Here is an 18,514-nt window from a genome sequence, read left to right on the forward strand (position 1 = left end):
TCCTTTTCATTCCAGGATAAAGGAACCGCTGCATTTGAAGGAAGTTCCCTTTCAGACAGTCCCATGGGATTGTTGCAAACTCGGTTGAAGTGGTGGTGGTGGCTGTGGGGTGTGACCCATTAAATACCAGACACCTTTGGAATAAAAATTCACAGTAATCAGGGACAAAATAACAAATTCAAATGTACCGACAAATTAAATAGGAAGGCACTAAAATAAAACAAGGAACTGTGAATGCTGAAGATTTGAAACAAACAAAAAACAGAAACTGCTGGAGAAACTCCTCAGGTCAGGTAGTTATAATGGAGAGTGAAAGCAGAGCTTTTGAGTCCAGTCACTCTTATGAAGAACTGGACTCTGGAGAAAAGTCACTGGATTTGGAATAACTGTTCTCTCTCTCTCCAGATGCTGCCAGACCTGCTGAGTTTCTGTTTTTTGTCAGGGGTAAATAGGAAGACAGCTGATCTATTTGGCCTGGCCCGAATCTGAATGGTACAATCTAGACAGTTACAGAATCTCCCAACACAGGCACAGGACTGAGAGAATAGAAAACCTCGAGATCAATTTGAGAGGTGAAAATCACTTTGAAATACTTTGTCCCGATCTCCAAGTCGATCATAAATGTTTAGGAGATTAAAGTGAGTGACCAGCAGTGCGCCAACACCTGAAATTCTGAGATCTCAGTCACGGGACAGTAGGAGGCAATTTGACCCATTATCCCTGCTCCAGCTCATTAACTGAGCATCATTACCCAGTGCCAATCTCCTGTTTTGCCCCATAACCCTGGCATTTTGTTTTAATCTCAATAACCATCCAATAGCCCCCCCCGCCACCCCCAGAAAAGATTCAACTGAACCAGCTCTCCCCACATTTCCAGGCAGTACCTTCCAGACCGACATTACCCACTGGATCAGAGACTTAGAGATACTCAGCTGCCTATTGGAAAATATGCATTCCTTCAGCACTGAGTGCCTGAGTCAGAAACACAGCTCATAGTTTAGAAATTCACTTTGCAAAGAGTTGCTCCTGACATCTAGCTTGGTTCTATCCTGATGTAATTTATTCCCATGTCCCCAGTCCTCTCGGATCTACCTCACTCAGGTAGCCTTCAGCTTTCCAGTACACTGCCCCCTGAAGGCAGCTCTGAGCCATGACACCACAATCTCCACCACAGACAGGGCAAGGGGGCAGGGCTCAAATCCACCCACAACTGCAATGGGGCAAGGGTCAATCCAATCCAGCCAACTGAGCTAACTGCTCCCTCACAGAGTCTGTGTTTCATTGAGAAACGAGGCATTAGCAGCATGTTGTAGTTGGAAGCTACAGTGACCAGAAGGCTGTACCATATAGAAGCAACAGTAGGTCATTCAGCCCATCGAGTTTGATCTCCCATTCAATGAGATCATGGCTGACATGATAATCCTCAATTACACTTTCCTGTTATTTCCCTATAATCCTTCACTGATTAAACATTTGTCTATCTTGGAATTGAATGTATAGAATCCCATGATGGTAAAGGTGCCAATTTGTTTTCTATGAGGTGACTGACCAGGTAGCTCTCCTTTTCTTACTGCCTGTCAAAGGTGTATGTCAATGCTTTGCTGATCGACCAGGTTACGAATGCACCTTCTATGGTCATTGAGTCCTGGAGCACTCACTTTAGACTTAAAAAACATTAACTCTGTTTCTCTCTCCATTCACGCTGCCAGACCTGCTGAGTTTCTCCAGCATTCTCTGATTTTAGTTTGGATTGATATTTTATTTTGGATTTATTTTGCTTCTATATAACTCTTGTGTGGCTCAGACCCAGGGGAGTGAGGGACATGACTCATTGTGCTACAAGAACTCACAAACTGCCTGTATGTGTCTAATACGATGATTATTTTAAAGGAGTTGACCAAAGTTCCTCAACTTAAACTCTCCATTTTTGGAGGATGAAAAGCCCCATGTTTCTGAACCTTTATTGGACAGACCACGTCGATGTCTCTCAGATCTTACTGATCACCCTCAGAGGGTGTTGCTTCATCATATTGTGCTCATGTAGGAGCTTTAACCTCTCCAATCTCTCAGCAGAAAATTCCAACAACGTCTAATCAAAGACTTGCACAAGACAGTTTTCTAATTTAGTTTTATTCTTGATGACTCTGGCAATGCCATCTTCTTTCAGCGCAGTCTCACAATCACTTCATCTATTCACATTGAGGCCTTCTCTCGCTCCAGACCATTGGATGCTGTGATTGGCATTACCTCTCAGAACATGTGTTTAACTACATTTAGATAGAGTCATAGAGTCATAGAGATGTACAGCACAAAAGCAGACCCTTCGGTCCAACTTGTCCAAACCAACCAGATATCCTAACCTAATCTAGTCCCATTTGCCAGCACTTGACCCATATCCCTCCACACCCTTCCTATTCATATACCTATCCAGATGCCTTTTAAATGTTGCAATTGTACCAGCCTCCACCACTTCCTCTGGTAGCTCAATCCACATACGCACCACCCTCTGCGTGAAAAAGTTGCCCCTTCAGTCTCTTTTATATCTTTCCCTTCTCACCCTAAACTTATGCCCTCTAGTTCTGGACTCCCACACCCCAGGGAAGAGACTTTGTCTATTTATCCTATCCATGCCCCTCATGATTTTATTAACCTCTTATAAGGTCACCCCTCACCCTCCAACACTCCAGGGAAAACAGCCCCAGCCTGTTCAGCCTCTCCCTATAGCTCAAATCCTCCAATCCTGGCAACATCCTTGTAAATTTTTTCTGAACCCTTTCAAGCTTCACAACATCTTTCCGATAGGAAGGAGACCAGAATTGCACTCAATATTCCAAAAGTACCTAACCAGTGTCCTATACAGCTGCAACATAACCTCCCAACTCCTGTACACAATATCTTTGTGAATTTCCAACTGGTTCACAACACCAGGCCTTTATGCCTAATCAGTAATTTTACAAAATACCTTAATGTCTCACTCTCGAATTTCAAGGTCCCATTGCTTCATAGATTTGTGCAGTGCAGAAAAACCCCTTCAGCCCATTGTGTCTGCACTGACAGAACTACCACGAAAGTGCGTTCATCCCAATTTCCTGCACTTGTCACATATCATTGAATGGTTTGATGTTTGAAACGCTCATCCAAATATCTTTTAAAGGTTGTGTGATTTCCAGCCTCCACTACCTTCCCAGGCAGTGCATTCCAGATTCCCACCAGCTGCTGAGTGAATTTGGTTTTTCCCAGATCCCCTCTGAACCTCCTGCCCCTTACCCTAAAACAATGCCCCCTTGTGATTGACCTCTCAGCCAAGGGGAACAGCTGCTCTCCATTCACCCTGCCTATACCCCTCATAATCTTACACACCTCAATCATGACCCCCCTCAATCTTCTCTGCTCTAAAGAAAACAATCCAATCCTATCTAGGCTCTACTTATGGCTCAATTTCTCCGTCCCAGACAACATTCTGCAACAGTAGTGGACTCGCCAACTTTAAGGGCATTTAAATGGTCATTGGATAGGCATATGGATGAGAATGGAATAGTGTAGGATGGATGGGCTTCAGATTGGTTCCACAGGTTGGCACAACATCAAGGGTTGAAGGACCTGTACTGCGCTGTAATGTTCTATGTTCTATTCTGGTGAATCTCCTCTGTAGCCCCTCCTGTGCTATCATATCCCGGCTGGAGTGAGGAGACCAGAACTGCACACAGTCCTCCAGTTGTGACCGAACTAAAACTCTGTATAACTCCAACATTGACACCTACTCTTACTACTTTGAGATGCTAAAGTTTTCCATAATGCAGGAAGGTTATTAAAAAAAAACATTTCAGATAGATTTATTCTGATTTTATGTTGAGGATAAATTCTACTTCTGGTCGTCCTGCTATAAGAAGGATGTTATTAAATTAGAAAGGGCACAAAAAAAGGTTTATAAGGATGTTACCAAACTGGAGGGTTTGGGCTAGATGGAGCAGCTGAATATGTTGGGAAATTTTTGCCTAAAGTATTGGAGGCTGAGGGGTGACCTTATCGAGGTTTATAAAATCATCTTGAGTGTGAATCGGGTGAATAGCCAAGGTCTTTTCCCCAGGGTGGGGGAGTTCAAATCTAGAAGGCATGGGTTTAAGGTGAGAGGGGAAAAAACTTTATTGGGTCTGAGGGGCAACTTTTTCACATGGAGGGTGGGGCATGTATGGAACGAGCTGCCAAAGGAAGTGGTGGAGTTGGGTACAATTACAACATTTAAAAGACATTTGGACAGTTACATGGATAGGAAGGGTTTAGAAGAATATGGGCCAAATACAGGCAAATGGGACTAGTTTAGTTTAAGAAACCTAGTCAGCATGGATAAGTTGGGCCGAAGGGTCTGTTTATGTGTTGTATGTCTCTATGACTCAAATAGAATTGGCTGATTGAAACAGAACTGGGGTTTGAACCTGTTTGTGCAGAGACACTAACCCAGTGTAATAACAACTTGTTAAGAGCACAGCATAACAATAGTTATTGCTAATAGTAACTTGCAAGCTCATGGTAAATGTAATTAAAAATATCAGCACTTATGAAGCACATGAGAAAGGTTATTACAGGCATGTTTTGTGAGCACTGCAGGGCAATTGGTTCTGCCCTCTCCTGTGGGCTGGGTTAGACACTAACTCAGCAAGTGAACACACCTTGAGGATGGAGGTGAATTCACAATGGGCAGAAGTGAGGCCTGCAGATGCTGGAAACCAGAGTTTAGATTAGAGCGGTGCTGGAAAAGCACAGCAGGTCAGGCAGCATCTGAGGAGCAGGAGAATCGACGTTTCGGGCAAAAGCCCTTCATGAATACATAATGTTAACCTCTCCAGAGGACTGAGTGTTTTTCAATGTTTGTTTCCAGCTCCAAAACAGATGTTTTATAGTTTAATACTGCCATCTATTGACTAAATTGATGGGACCTGCACAGAACTGTCACAATTGTTTAAAATGAGCAATCTTTTTGTGTTATATTTCCAATAGAAATGTTGCTTATTATCTATGGAACATGCAGCTGGAATGATATTATACTAATCACTGGTTGGAAAGTGAGTTTAAAACAATGAAAGAGAAGATGTCCTATTTTAATTACGAGGGATCTAAAGGAGTTCTCAGGCATCGCAGTCAGTACCTGATGGGCGATGTATCTATTTCTCCTGAACTTCGGAATAGTCTCATCCCAACTAATTCAGATCTGGTCAGGTTTACTTCCGTCTCGCCATTGGAACTTTAGGTGCTTATCTGTGACAGGATTCGGAGCGGAAAACATTCCAAGGTTTAGTTTGGGGAGCCTGTGATCTCGTGGTGATGAGACTGGACACGTGATTAGTAAAGAGATTAGGACAGAGAGATGGCAGAAGAATGAGATTGAGAAACATAATCAGCCATGATCAAATTGTGGAGCAGACTTGATGGGCCAAATGGTCTAATTCTGCTGTGTCATCTTATGGCTTAATGGTCTAATTGTTTGGGGAAGGCAATGGTCTCATGCTATTGTTGCTGGACTATTGACCCAGGTTCAAATCCTGCTACGGCAACAGATGGTGTAACTTGACCTCAATCTGGAATTTGAGAGTCTAATGATGATTATGAAATCATTGTTAGCTTTTGGAAAAAAACCATCACTAATGTCTACGGAAAATTGCCATCCTTACCTGATCTGGCCTACATGTCACTTCAGACCCACAGCAATGTGGTTGATTCTTTCCTGCCCTCTGGGCAATTAGGGATGGGCGATAAATGCAGGCCCAGCCAGTGATGCTGCAACAATGAATGAATGAAAGGTAACTGAGGTGCAACATCACCAGGTTAAAGTTTGCTTTGGAAACGGTGAGATCAAAACAAGAGGCGTGGCCATTGCTTGTATCAGTTGGCACTTTGCAAATTGCTCTCTCTTGTAAAATGTTTGTGGATGCTGAAAAACTCATCAACCGAACTCACAGAAGATGTCATGCTGTGCATTTTTCACAGACTGAAACATATTTTAAGATGTCCCCGGTATAACTTGGAAAGGAAATCAGTTTATGTCTATAAATTCCCTTAAAATGGAGTCATTGGCCAGGGGTAGTTCTCCTCCTGCTGCTGTGTAAACCATAATCGGTATAGACTGTATTAGTGTTGGGATTGTGCTGGTTGAACCTTCTTACATGAAACATTTAGTATTTTCTGCACCCTAGAGAGGGACAACGCGGTTGCTAATGTAGCCTTAGCGCTACAATCTACATTCACAAGAACAAGTGTCAGCTATGGCTGTAACCACTGGAGAGTTTGCCCCCTGATACCTACTGATTCCAGTTTTACTATGGCTCTGTGATGCCACACTCAGTTAAATGCAGCTTTCCTGTCAAGGGCTGTCATTCTCACCTCACCTTTGGAATTCAGCTCTTTTATCCAGGTCTGACCCAAGGCTGTAATGAGGTCAGGAGCTGAGTGGCCCTGGAGGAACCCAAGCTGGGCGTCACTGAGCAGATTATTGCTGAGCAGGTGCTGCTTGTTAGCACTGTTACTGACCCCTTCCATCACTTTACTGATGATAGAGAGTAGACTGATGGGATGATAATGGGCCAGGTTGGATTTGTCCTGCTTTTTGTGTACAGGACATAGCTGGGCAATTTTCCACATTGTCAGGTAGATGCCAGTGTTGTAACTGTACTGGACGAGCTTGGCTAGGGGAGCGGCAAGTTTTGGAGCACAAGTTTTCAGTGCTGTTGCTGGAATAGGTTATCAGGGCCCATTGCCTTTGCAGTATCCAGTGCCTTCAACCATTCCTTAGTATCACGCGGTGTGAATCGAATTGGCTGGAGACTGGTATCTGTAACGCTGGGGACCACTGGAGGAGGCTGAGATGGATCATCCACTTGGGTACTTCTGACTGAAGATTGCTGCAAATGTATCAGCCTTATCTCTTACCCTGATGTGCTGGGCTCCTACATCATTGGGGATGGGGATATTTGTGGAGCCTCCTCCTCCAGGGAGTTGTTTAATTGTCCACCACCATTCACCACTGGATGTGGAAGGACTACAGAGCTTACATCTGATCCATTGGTTGTGAGATCGCTTAGCTCTGTCTGTCATTTGCTGCTGATACTGTTTGGCAAGTAGTCCTGTTTGGTAGCTTCATCAGGTTGATACCTCATCTTCAGATATACCTGGTGCTGCTCCTGGCATGTCCTCCTCCACTCTCCATTGAACCAGGGTTGATCCCCTGGCTTAGTGGTAATGGTTGAGTGGGGGATATGCCGGGCCATGACATTACAGATTGTGCTAAAGTACAATTCTGCTGCTGTTAATGACCCACAGTGCCTCATGGATGTCCAGTCTTGAGTTGCTCGATCTGTTTGAAGTCTGTCTCATTTAGCACGGTGATCATGACACACACCATGATTGAGGGTATTCTCAATGTGAAGGCAGGACTATGTTTCCATAAGGACAGTGCAGTGGTCACTTTCACCTGTACTGTCATGGTCAGATACATCTGCAGCCAGCAGATTGGTAAGGATGTGGTCAAGTATATTTCTTTTCCTCTTGTTGGTTCCTTCACCACCTATCACAGACCCAGTCTAGCAGTTTTATCCTTTAGGACCAGAGCAGCTAGATCAGCCACGCTGCTGCCGAGCCACTCTTGGTGGTGGACATTGACATCCCCCACCCAGAGTACATTTTGCACCCTTATCACCATCAGTGCTTCCTCCAAGTGTTGTTCAACATGGAGGAGTTCTGATTCATCAGCCGAAGGAGGACGGTACGTGCTAACCAGTAAGAGGTTTGCTTGCCCATGTTTAACCGGAAGCCATGAGACTTCATGGGGTCCAGAGACAATGTCAAGGACTCCCTGGGCAACTCCCTCCCGACTGTATACCACTGTGCTGCCACCTCTGCTGGGTCTGTCCTGCCAGTGGGACAGGACATATCCAGGGATAGTGATGATGGGGTGTGGGACAGTGTCTGTAAGGTTTGATACTGCGAGTATGACTATGCTAGGCTGTTTTGTGACTAGTCTGTGAGACAATGTTGGCTCCAGGCCCCAGACCAGGTGAGGATGGCAGATTTCCTTCCCTGGAGGGCATTAGTGAACCAGGTGAGTTTTTCTGACAATTAACAATGATGTCATGGTCATCGGGAGATTCTTAATTATTTTTTATTGAATTCAAATTCCACCATCTGCCATAGAAGGATTTGAACCTGGATCCCCAGCACATTACTTGGATCTCTGGATTGATAACACCATTTGGCCATCACCTTCCCTGATTGTGACATTACCAGAAGCTGAAATTGAGAGACTCTTGGGGAACAGCAAATCTAGAGGCTGCCAATGTTAGGTAGAAAATCCGCAGAGTCAAAATCCTGGAATTCCCTCCCTAAGGGCATTGTGGGTCAACCTACAGCATATGGACTGCAGCAGTTCAAGAAGGCAGCTCAACCCCACCCTCTCAAGGAGCAACTAGGGACGGGTAATAAATGCTGGCCCAGACAGTGACACCCACATTCCACAAGTGAATAAAATAAATCCAATAGGGAATTCAGAACCTAACTTCTTAGGGTGTTTAGAATGTGGAACATGCTCCCACAATGTGTGGTTCAGGCAGGGAGCATCAATGTGTTTAACAGGGACTGAGGCAAATCCATGCAGGAGAAAAGAGGTGGAAGGTTATACTGAGAGGGGGTGATGAGGATAATTGGGAAGTGTGTCACTGATTTGCCTGAATGTCATATTTCTGTACCACATATTCTATGTGTGTAAACTGCAATCAGTTATTCTGGGTTGTATCGTTAGTTTGGGCAATTTTAAAACAGTACCTAGATGGGACAGGTCCAATGTGCAAAATTGCCCCAGTTACAATTCAGGCCATATTTCTGTCTAATTGTCTCATTCTATATTAATGTCGATCAATTACTGCCTTTTGCCTTGAGGCTTACCTTCAGCTACATTCAGAAGCAATCATTAGTACAGGTCTATGTTCCAGTTGTAATATGGAAGCTCATTCTCTGCAGGTTACCACGGGTTATACTGTGAGGAGGAAGATGATGAATGCCTTTCAGAGCCCTGTCTGAATTCAGGCACCTGCAAAGACTTGGTGAATGGGTACGAATGCCTGTGTCCAGATGATTATGAAGGTAGGTCACTAAGGTTATAATCATTTGGTGGTTGTTTTTGACCAGCACGGGATGTGATGGGCTGAAGGGCCTTGCACATTGTGGTAGATATCGGTGACTCTATGAGTCTGTGGGTGGAACTTCCCCAGCCCCTGGATACTTTGTTGAGTAAGATAAGGTGAGAATGGGAGAAAAGAGATTGCTTTAAAGAAGTCTGGCTTTCTTCTCAAGGTTTTCATGGCAAGGCTGGAACCTCACAATTTGCATGTCTTCGCATCTCATTAATACCTAACCTCAGCTCGTTGGTCTGCAGTTTCCTAACCTCCCAGGCACTGGAGAGGTATGAGATGGGGAAATCCGAGTGGGTACCTAGCACCTCACCAAGTATCCTTCTCAGCCATCATTCCCCAACACCCTGAGGGCTACCTCCATGAGCAGTGACCACCAACACCTTCCACGCAAGGAGGTTGGCACTGGCCAGCCTCACCATATCACCAGGGCACAAGCCTCACCATATCACCAGAGCAATAGCCTTACCATATCACCAGGGCACAGCCCCACCATATCACCAGGACACCAGCCTTACCATATCACCAGGGCACAGCCTCACCATATCACCAGGACACCAGCCTTACCATATCACCAGGGCACAGCCCCACCATATCACCAGGACACCAGCCTTACCATATCACCAGGGCACAGCCCCACCATATCACCAGGACACCAGCCTTACCATATCACCAGGGCACAGCCTCACCATATCACCAGGGCATAGTTGGGACTCACCTCCGCACTTCAATATTGCACCCTGAGCTCACCAACACCTTTCCCTGCAATGCTAAATACCTTTTTTCCCATCTTATACATCAGAGCACGGTCCATTCCAAGTCTCTCAGCTTGTTTTCTCAGTGCTCACTCACTTAACACCGTAAAATGTAGAAGCAGCAGTAGGCCATTCAGCCCATTGATTCTACTCCACCATTCAATGAGATCATGACTGATCTGATGATCCTCAACTCCACTTCCCTGTCCTTTCCCCATAACCCTGATTCCCTTCCCGATGAAATTTCTGTCTATCTCAGCCTTGAATGTATTTAATAACCCATCCTCAACAACTTTACACCTTCTTGGATAGTCAACCATTCCTCTCTCATCGAGGACAGACAGCCATCCAGGAACCTTGTCCTGTTTGAGAGCCCTGATCAGTCAAGGGAGGCCATGGTCACTCAGGGTGGGGTGCGTTGGAGGTGGTGGAGGTGGTGGGGGTGGTGAGAGACAGCAAGGTTGAGGGCGGTCAAGCATGAGCACTGATTTCTGGGATGGCAGGACTGACATCTGAAGAGAGGCTGGATTTATCATGATATTAGGGATCTGAGAAAGATGTATAAAACTCTAACAGGCCCCGACAGGGTAAACAAAGGAAGAATTTTCTCAAAGACCAGCGAGTCCAGAACCAGGGATTCACAGTCTAAGGACACGGGAGTGGCCATTTTGGACTGAGAGGAGGAGGAATGTCTTCACCCAGAGAGTGGGGGGGCCTGAGGGATTCACTGCCACAGAGAGTGATTGAGGCCTAAACATGAGATGTTTTCAGGAAGGAGTTTTCCTGAAGGCTAAAGGGATCAAAGGGTATGGGGAGAAAGCAGGAACAGGGGACTGAGTTGGATGATCAGCCATGATCATATTGAAAGGCGGAACAGGATCAAAGGGCTAATGGCCTAACCCTGTCCCTATTTTGTATCCTCATATATTTATGTGATTGGGTTTCTTTGGGTTTTCCCAAAGATACCCAAACATATAAATAGAAAGCAGGAAACATCAGCAGTGCTTCATCCAGAGGCTCACTGAAGATGTTACCAAGTATGGTGACAAAACGTCTGAAAATGAACCTTCCAGCTCAGCGAGCAAACCTATTTCCAGAACCTCAACCTGAGCTACAAATCTTCTCAAAACTCGCTGATATAATTTATATGTTGCCTTTAGCTCCTTAAAGTGTGAGATTTCAAAATGTATATATCACTCCACGGAGTGCAGAGTTGCAGGTTTCTGAGGCTGATTGGAAAAGGGTGACATCTATTGCTGTTACATTGATGGGTATCAATTCACTTGTACATGGCCCACGCAGCCATTTTCCTGGCCACATGGTTCTGTGATGAAGAGGCTAATGTCAGTCACCAAAAGGAGAGGGAACTAACTCTTGGATATCCTCAGGACAGCCTTTAGAGGGTTCTTTGAACGGTTCAGCATTGTCCATCCTCCCAGTCCCCCATTGCCAGGCTGAGGCATCGTTTCAGGTGGGATAGGGAGACCAAAAAAGGAAAGAACTGAAATGAAGACATGGTGTGTCAGAGAACAGGAACACAAACTAGGTGCCTGGAACTGGGCTCAGTTATCACCTTCCTTTCTGGGTCTCCTGCACCATCAGCAGGGGCCGGAACTGAAACCAGAGATATCCCCTCCTCCCCTCCCCCCCCCCCATCACACTGATCCTCGAGAAGGCCTTTAAACACACACACCCCCACCCCTCCAGCCCTCCCCTTCCACCAACCAGAGATTAGGGTAACTCCCCCATCCCGAGCACCCCTCCCCCACCCAACCCCATCCACCAACCAGAGCTCAGTGCCACTCTCCCACTCCCAAGCTCCCCTCCCCATCCTGAGTCCTCTACCCCCTGAGCTCAGCCCCCACCCACCCCTCCCCCCCCACTGATTCATGGGATGGCTAGACTGGAGTGTGAGGAGAGATGGAGTCGGTTAGGGTTGTATTTACTGGAGTTTAGGGTTAAGGTTATAATGAAGGGGTAATCTCACAGAAACCTATAAAATTCTAACAGGACTAGACCGGTTAGCTGCAGGAAGAATGTTCCTGATAGTGGGGGAATCCAGAACTAGTGGTCAAAGTTTAAGGATAAAGGGTAAACCTTTTAGAACTGAGATGAGGAGACATTTCTTCAGCCAGAGAGTAGGGAGCTTGTGGAATTCACTATCACAGAGAACAGTTAAGGCCAAAATGTTGTGTGGTTTCAAGAAGGAGGTAGATATAGTTCTTGTGGCTAAAGAGATCGAGAGATATGGGGGAGAATGACATTAGGATATTGAGTTCCATGATCAGCCATGATTACATTGAATGATGGAGCAGGCTTGAGGGGCCAAATGGCCTACTCCTGCTCCTATTCTTGATGTTTCTGTATAACTGAAATTATCCTGCAGTTGGAACCTATCACTGCACACTTTACTCTGCTCAATCTCCTGTTGATATTAGACACACTTTTCTGATGTTAGACGCACTTCACAGATTTGCTCTATCAGCTCCGAATGGACCCACTTGGTTACTTTCTCAAACCTGTGCACAGGCCGAAGGTACACTATCTCCAATTTACATTCCCTCAGGCCTTTTGCTTTGCGGTCATTACCATGGCAACCCTGCCCTCTGCCACACTTTGTACAAAACTATCAACAATAGAACATCCTACAGAAGCTGCTATTACTCTTGAGTTGTCATTATAAAACCGTAAGACATGCAAGTTGAAGTAGGTGGCACAGTGGCTCAGTGGTTAGCATTGCTACCTCACAGCTCCAGGGATCTGGGTTCGGTTCCACCCTTGGGTGATTGTCTGTGCGAAGTTTGTTCATTCGCCCTGTGCAAGTGCAGATTTCCTCAGGGTGCTCCAGTTTCCCTCCCAAGATGTGCAGGTTAGGTGGGTTGGCTATGGGAAATGGAGGGATAGGGTAGTGGATGGCCTACTCTTCAGAAGGTTGGGATGAGCTGAAAGGCCTGGAATCATAGAATCTGTACCATACGGACACAGCAAATTAGGTCTGTCTTGGTATTCAGTGGGATCGTGATTGATCAGATAGTCCTTGACTCCAATTTCCTTTATTGATTAAAAATCTGACTATCTCAGCCGTGAATATCCTTGAAGACCTAGTCTCAACCAGCTCTGCAGTAAAGAATTACACAGATTCATTCCCCTCTGACAAAAGAAATTCGTCTTCATCTTTGTTTTAACTGTGTGATCTTAAAAATGTGTTGCTGGAAAAGCGCAGCAGGTCAGGCAGCATCCAAGGAGCAGGAGAATCGACGTTTCGGGCATAAGCCCTTCTTCAGGAATGAGGAGAGTGTGCCAAGCAGACCAAGATAAAAGGTAGGGAGGAGGGACTTGGGGGAGGGGCGTTGGGAATGTGATAGGTGGAAGGAGGTTAAGGTGAGGGTGATAGGCCGGAGAGGGGGTGGGGGCGGAGAGGTCGGGAAGAAGATTGCAGGTTAGGAAGGTGGTGCTGAGTCTGAGGGTTGGGACTGAGATAAGGTGGGGGGAGGGGAAATGAGGAAGCTGGAGAAATCCGCATTCATCCCTTGTGGTTGGAGGGTTCCTAGGCGGAAGATGAGTCGCTCTTCCTCCAGGCATCGTGTTGCCATGGTCTGGCAATGGAGGAGGCCAAGGATCTGCATGTCCTTGGTGGAGTGGGAGGGGGAGTTAAAGTGTTCAGTGATCCCTGACTCTGCGATCATGTTCTTTGGTGCTAAACTGTAAGAGCACTGGGCACAATAACTCACATTCATGGTTTTTTAACCATCATTCTGATTACCGTGGAATCAAGAAAATATGACACATGCTCGCTACCTGTCAAAAAAGGGACTTTAACTTGTTCAACAATATTCAACATTAGACCGACACTGGATGCTACAGCATCACTGAGAGACAGATGGAGGAATTCTGTCTGATTCCCACCACCACCCCCCCCCCACCACACACACACACACACACACACACACACACACACACACACACGCTCACAGATGCAGACACAGGTCGAAATGGAGAAAGATGACCAGCCGTGTCCCACAGGGATCAGCACTGGGGCCACAGTTGCTTGTTCTATGCATAAATGATCTGGAAGAGGCCATTGTTGGTCTGATCAGAAAGTTTGCAGATGACATGAAGATTGGTGGAGTAGCAGAAAGCCTAGGGGACTGTCAGAGAATACAGGAGACTATAGATAGACTGGAGAGTTGGGCGGAGAAGTGGCAGATGGAGTTCAATGCAGGCAAATGTGAGGTGATGCATTTTGGGAAGTCTAATTCTAGAGTAAACTATACTGTAAACGGAAAAGCCTTGGGAAAAGTTGATGGGCAGAGAGATCTGGAAGTTCAGGTCCATTGTACCCTGGAGGTTGCTGCAAACGTGGATAGAGTGGTCAAGGAGGCTTCTGCTATGCTTGCCTTCATCGGACAGGGTATTGAGTATAAGAGCTGGCAGGTCATGTTAATATTGTACAAGACTTTGGTTCGGCCGCATTTAGAATACGGTGTACAGTCTGGACGCCACATTACCAAAAGGATGTGGATGCTTTGGAGAAGGTGCAGAGAAGGTTTACGAGGATGTGGCCTGGTATGGAGGGTGCTAGCTATGAAGAGAAGTTGAGTAGGTTAGGTTTATTTTCACTAGAAAAAAGGAGATTAAGGGGGGACCTGATTGAGGTTTACAAAATCATGAAGGGTATATACAGGGTGGATAAAGACAAGCTTTTTTCCTGGGTGAAGGTTTCAATAACGAGACGTCACACATTCCAGGTGAGAGGTGGAAAGTTTAAGGGGGATACACGTGGCAACTACTTCACACAGAGGGTAGTGGGCATTTGGATCGCGTTGCCAGCAGAGGTGGTAGAGGCAGGCACGGTAGATTCATTTAAGATGCGTCTGGACAGATGCGTGAGTAGGTGGGGAGCAGAGGGATCCAGATGCTGAGGAATTGGGCGGCAGGTTTAGACAGTACATTTGGATCAGCTCAGGCTTGGAGGGCCGAAGGCCCTGTTCCTGGGCTGTAAATTTTCTTTGTTCTTTGTTCCAGACACATGTACACACACATACACATGCATAGACACACGTATATACGCAGATACGCACACACAGACACACACGCAAACACACACACAGATTCACACATACACGGACAGACACGTGTGCACACGCATACACACACACACACGCATACACACAGGCAAATGTACACACACGCACACACATGCAGACATACACACGCACACAGCCACACATGCACAGACACATGTGTACACACAGATACACGTATTCACACACACATACACACACACACACACACACACACACTACATCAGATTTAGATACAATGCAGAAAATTGAAAATTAATATCAGCAGAGGCAACTACACAGTTACAGATAGGAGCAAACTGAGGGTAAACCAGAAGAAAAAAAACCATAATATTAAGACAGATTTTTAGATAATAAAATTGTGTGGGAAAGTAGTTATAAGAATAAAGGCAGAGGCCATTTTCTAAATGGGGAAAAGTTCAGAAATTTGAAGCACATTAGGGCTTGCGAGTCCTAGTTTAGAATTCTCTTCTGGTTAACATACAGGTTCAGTTGGCAGTTAGGAAGGCCAATGCAATGACAGCATTCATTTCCAGAGGGCTAGAATACAAGGGCAGAGATGTATTGCTGAGGCTGTATAAGGATCAGACCACATTTGGAATATTGTGAGCAATTTTGGGTCCTGTATCTAGGGAAAGATGTGCAGGCGTTGTGGGGGGGGGGGGGGGGGGGGGGGGGGGGGGGGGGGGTGGGGGGGGGGGGGGCGGAGGTGCACAAGAGCTTTACAAGACCAATCCTGGGGATGAAGGGGTTGTCATATGAGGAGAGGTTGAGGACTCTGGGTCTGTATTCGATGGAGTTGAGAGGGATGGTGGGGGAATCTTATTGAAATAGAGTACTCAGAGGCCTGGATAGAGTGAGCGTGGAGAAGAGGTTTCCACGACTAAGAGGGACTAGGACTCGAGGGCACAGCCTCAGAGTGAAGGGATGACCCTTTAGAACTGAGATGAGGAGGAATTTTTTCATCCAGAAGGTGGGGAATCTGTGAAACCCATTGCCAGAGAGACGGCTGTGGAGGCCAAGGCATTGAGTGTATTTAAGACAGAGATAGGTTCTTGATTGGTGAAGAAGGGCTTAAGCCCGAAACGTCGATTCTCCTGTTCCTCGGATGCTGCCTGGCCTGCTGTGCTTTTCCAGCAACACATTTTTCAACAAAAGGAGGATCAAAGGTTACAGGGAGAAGCCAGGAGATTGGGGTTGAGAAACATATCAGCCATGATCGCGTGGTGAAGCAGACCTGATCGGTCCAATGGCCTAATTCTGCTCCTAAGTCTTACAGCTTATAAGAAAATACAAAGATAAGAATGAAAGAGAGGCCGCTGTCTCTCCAAGCTCATGCCCCTGGTAACAGAATTCTCTCATTAGAGCACTCAGGCTCAATATGAAGAATTGTCGTGTTTTACCCTCTGCACAGCTGACAATTTTTTCTAATTATCTGACTCTCTCTGAGAACAGAAATTCTTCCCTGGTTGTGTTTTGAAACAATTCTAAAACTGAAGGAGAGACATTACGAATGTATACATCCCAGCTATCTCTGTGGATTGTGTTAGTTTCCCACCAGATTTATCGTACTAAACCAGAAGTACACACCAGATTAATACAGCAACACATTGATTCCCCGGAGATCTCTGCTGATTCCAGGATCTACAGGGGGCAGAATCTCAGGCCACCCTTTCCACAGCCTGGGAAACCAAGGAGCCAAAACAAGGCAGGATCTTTAGTCATTGGTCAGTACTGAGGGCTATCCAGCAGTGATACCAGGACCAGCCTGTTATTGGATGGATTTTCATTGTATAGTTTCTGCACCTTTTGTCTATTTTTGTTCGTCCACAGTGCTTTCATGTTTCCACGTGTTTCATGTGATTATTTAACACGGATATGAATCTAGTTGCACTTCAATTCAGTCTGCAGCTTGTAAACATATTGCTTGAATAGCAATACTATTGTTTTTACTATCGTTATTATTATTGTTATTATTGTTTTTACTATCGTTAATATTATTGTTATTATAGCCACAGCCGTACAATTACTTCTTGAGAAGCATTGATTTAATCATCCAAAACTCTGCAGCTTCAATAACGCAAGACAAGTTGCCCTCAAACATCAGGTCTGCCCTCACTGAACCCTTTGGGCTCCCAAACTGACATGGCCTCATTTTAAAAATTCCCGTTCCTGTTTACAAATCCTCCCTTGGCAACACCCCTCCCTAATCTCTCCATCCCTACAGTCCACCAAGTGACCCTCCCAACCCTGGTTTCTCATCAATCATTAGACTTCATCACTTTGCCCTGTTGGTATTCCCTTCTTAAAACTCCCTGGTCACTCTCTACTCTCAGGCAGCCCATCAATCCTATCTCACCGAGCAATTTGTTGCCATCTCTTTTCGTTGCTTGATGTCAAATTCTGTTTAATGATGCTCCAATGAATCATTAAACCTTGGGATGTTTGATTACATTAAAGGCAGTACATAAATAAAGTAATATTGCTTCCATCTAATTCCAGGTCAGCACTGTGACCTGTATAAGGATCCCTGTACTGCAGTCAACTGTCAGAATGGAGGGACCTGTACCAGCAAGGAGCAAAATGCCACTTGTGTTTGTATCCCAGGATTTACTGGTAAGTCGTACAGAATAGCAATTAGCTCGATGGCCAAGGAACTCGGGCTTCTCACTGTTATGGGAACAGATCCCCTTCAGCATTAATCTGCCTTAATCCTTACAAAACACCTATTCTCAACAGTACCTCAGCTGCTAAATGGAAGGGTTTTAATTGTATTACCGTCACTGAACAGCCACGACCAATATTTATGGTTGACCAGAAACTCCCCAGAGCTGCAAGGCCCAAGTCAGGATGGGGTAGAAATCTCCCCACTTGTCTGGATGGTTTATGTTGCAAATACATGGGATTTGTAATCCCACCATGGCAGATAATTGAATATGAATTCAACAAGAGTTTGGAATTAAAAATCTAATGAAGATCATGAAGACATTGTAACCTATAATTTCCCATCTTCTACCTTTCTTCCTTCTTAAACAGGAATTTTACATTTTCCAGTTCTCTGGAAGCCTCCCTGAATCCAATGATTCCTGAAAGATGCCTCTTCCATGGTTACAGTGGAAGTGTTTAAATTCACTCTTAAATCACATATTTAACCCCCAGTGAATTTTCTGGTGGAAATATCTTTGTCACATTCAGGCCCCTCGGTATTCTGTAAGTTTCCTTCAGATCCCCCTCATCCTTCTAATCGAGTACAGACCCACAATCCTCCACCACTCCGTATATGACAAGCCGGATCAACCTGTCAACCTCATGTGAAGAAGGATTACAATCTGCAGCAGCAGCAGAAACAGCCAACTTTCCTTTACTTACTCACCGCTAGATGAAACATGAAAGGGTAAATCTCGCCTGAGTGAGCGACCACACGTACACAGAGACACGCATACACACACAGGCACACACGCTATCACACACGCACAGATACACACACACGCACACAGAGACA

The 18,514-nt window shown here is 45.5% G+C and overlaps 1 protein-coding gene across 4 annotated transcripts in view; it reads left to right on the forward strand.

Annotated features, from left to right (window-relative positions):
- The window catches only part of dner (delta/notch-like EGF repeat containing), a 293,020-nt gene that overhangs the window by 255,946 nt on the left and 18,560 nt on the right, over positions 1-18,514 (forward strand). For all 4 annotated transcript variants that reach the window (XR_011960841.1, XM_072571949.1, XM_072571950.1 and 1 more), the window contains 2 exons: positions 9,004-9,126; positions 17,515-17,628. Coding sequence is in view for 3 of the 4 variants with exons in the window: in XM_072571949.1 (XP_072428050.1) it covers positions 9,004-9,126; positions 17,515-17,628 (237 nt within the window). In the remaining variant the exon portion in view is untranslated. The remainder of the gene's footprint in view (positions 1-9,003; positions 9,127-17,514; positions 17,629-18,514) is intronic.

Source organism: Chiloscyllium punctatum, chromosome 6, assembly GCF_047496795.1.
Source record: "Chiloscyllium punctatum isolate Juve2018m chromosome 6, sChiPun1.3, whole genome shotgun sequence".
Classification (NCBI taxonomy): Eukaryota; Metazoa; Chordata; class Chondrichthyes; order Orectolobiformes; family Hemiscylliidae; genus Chiloscyllium; species Chiloscyllium punctatum.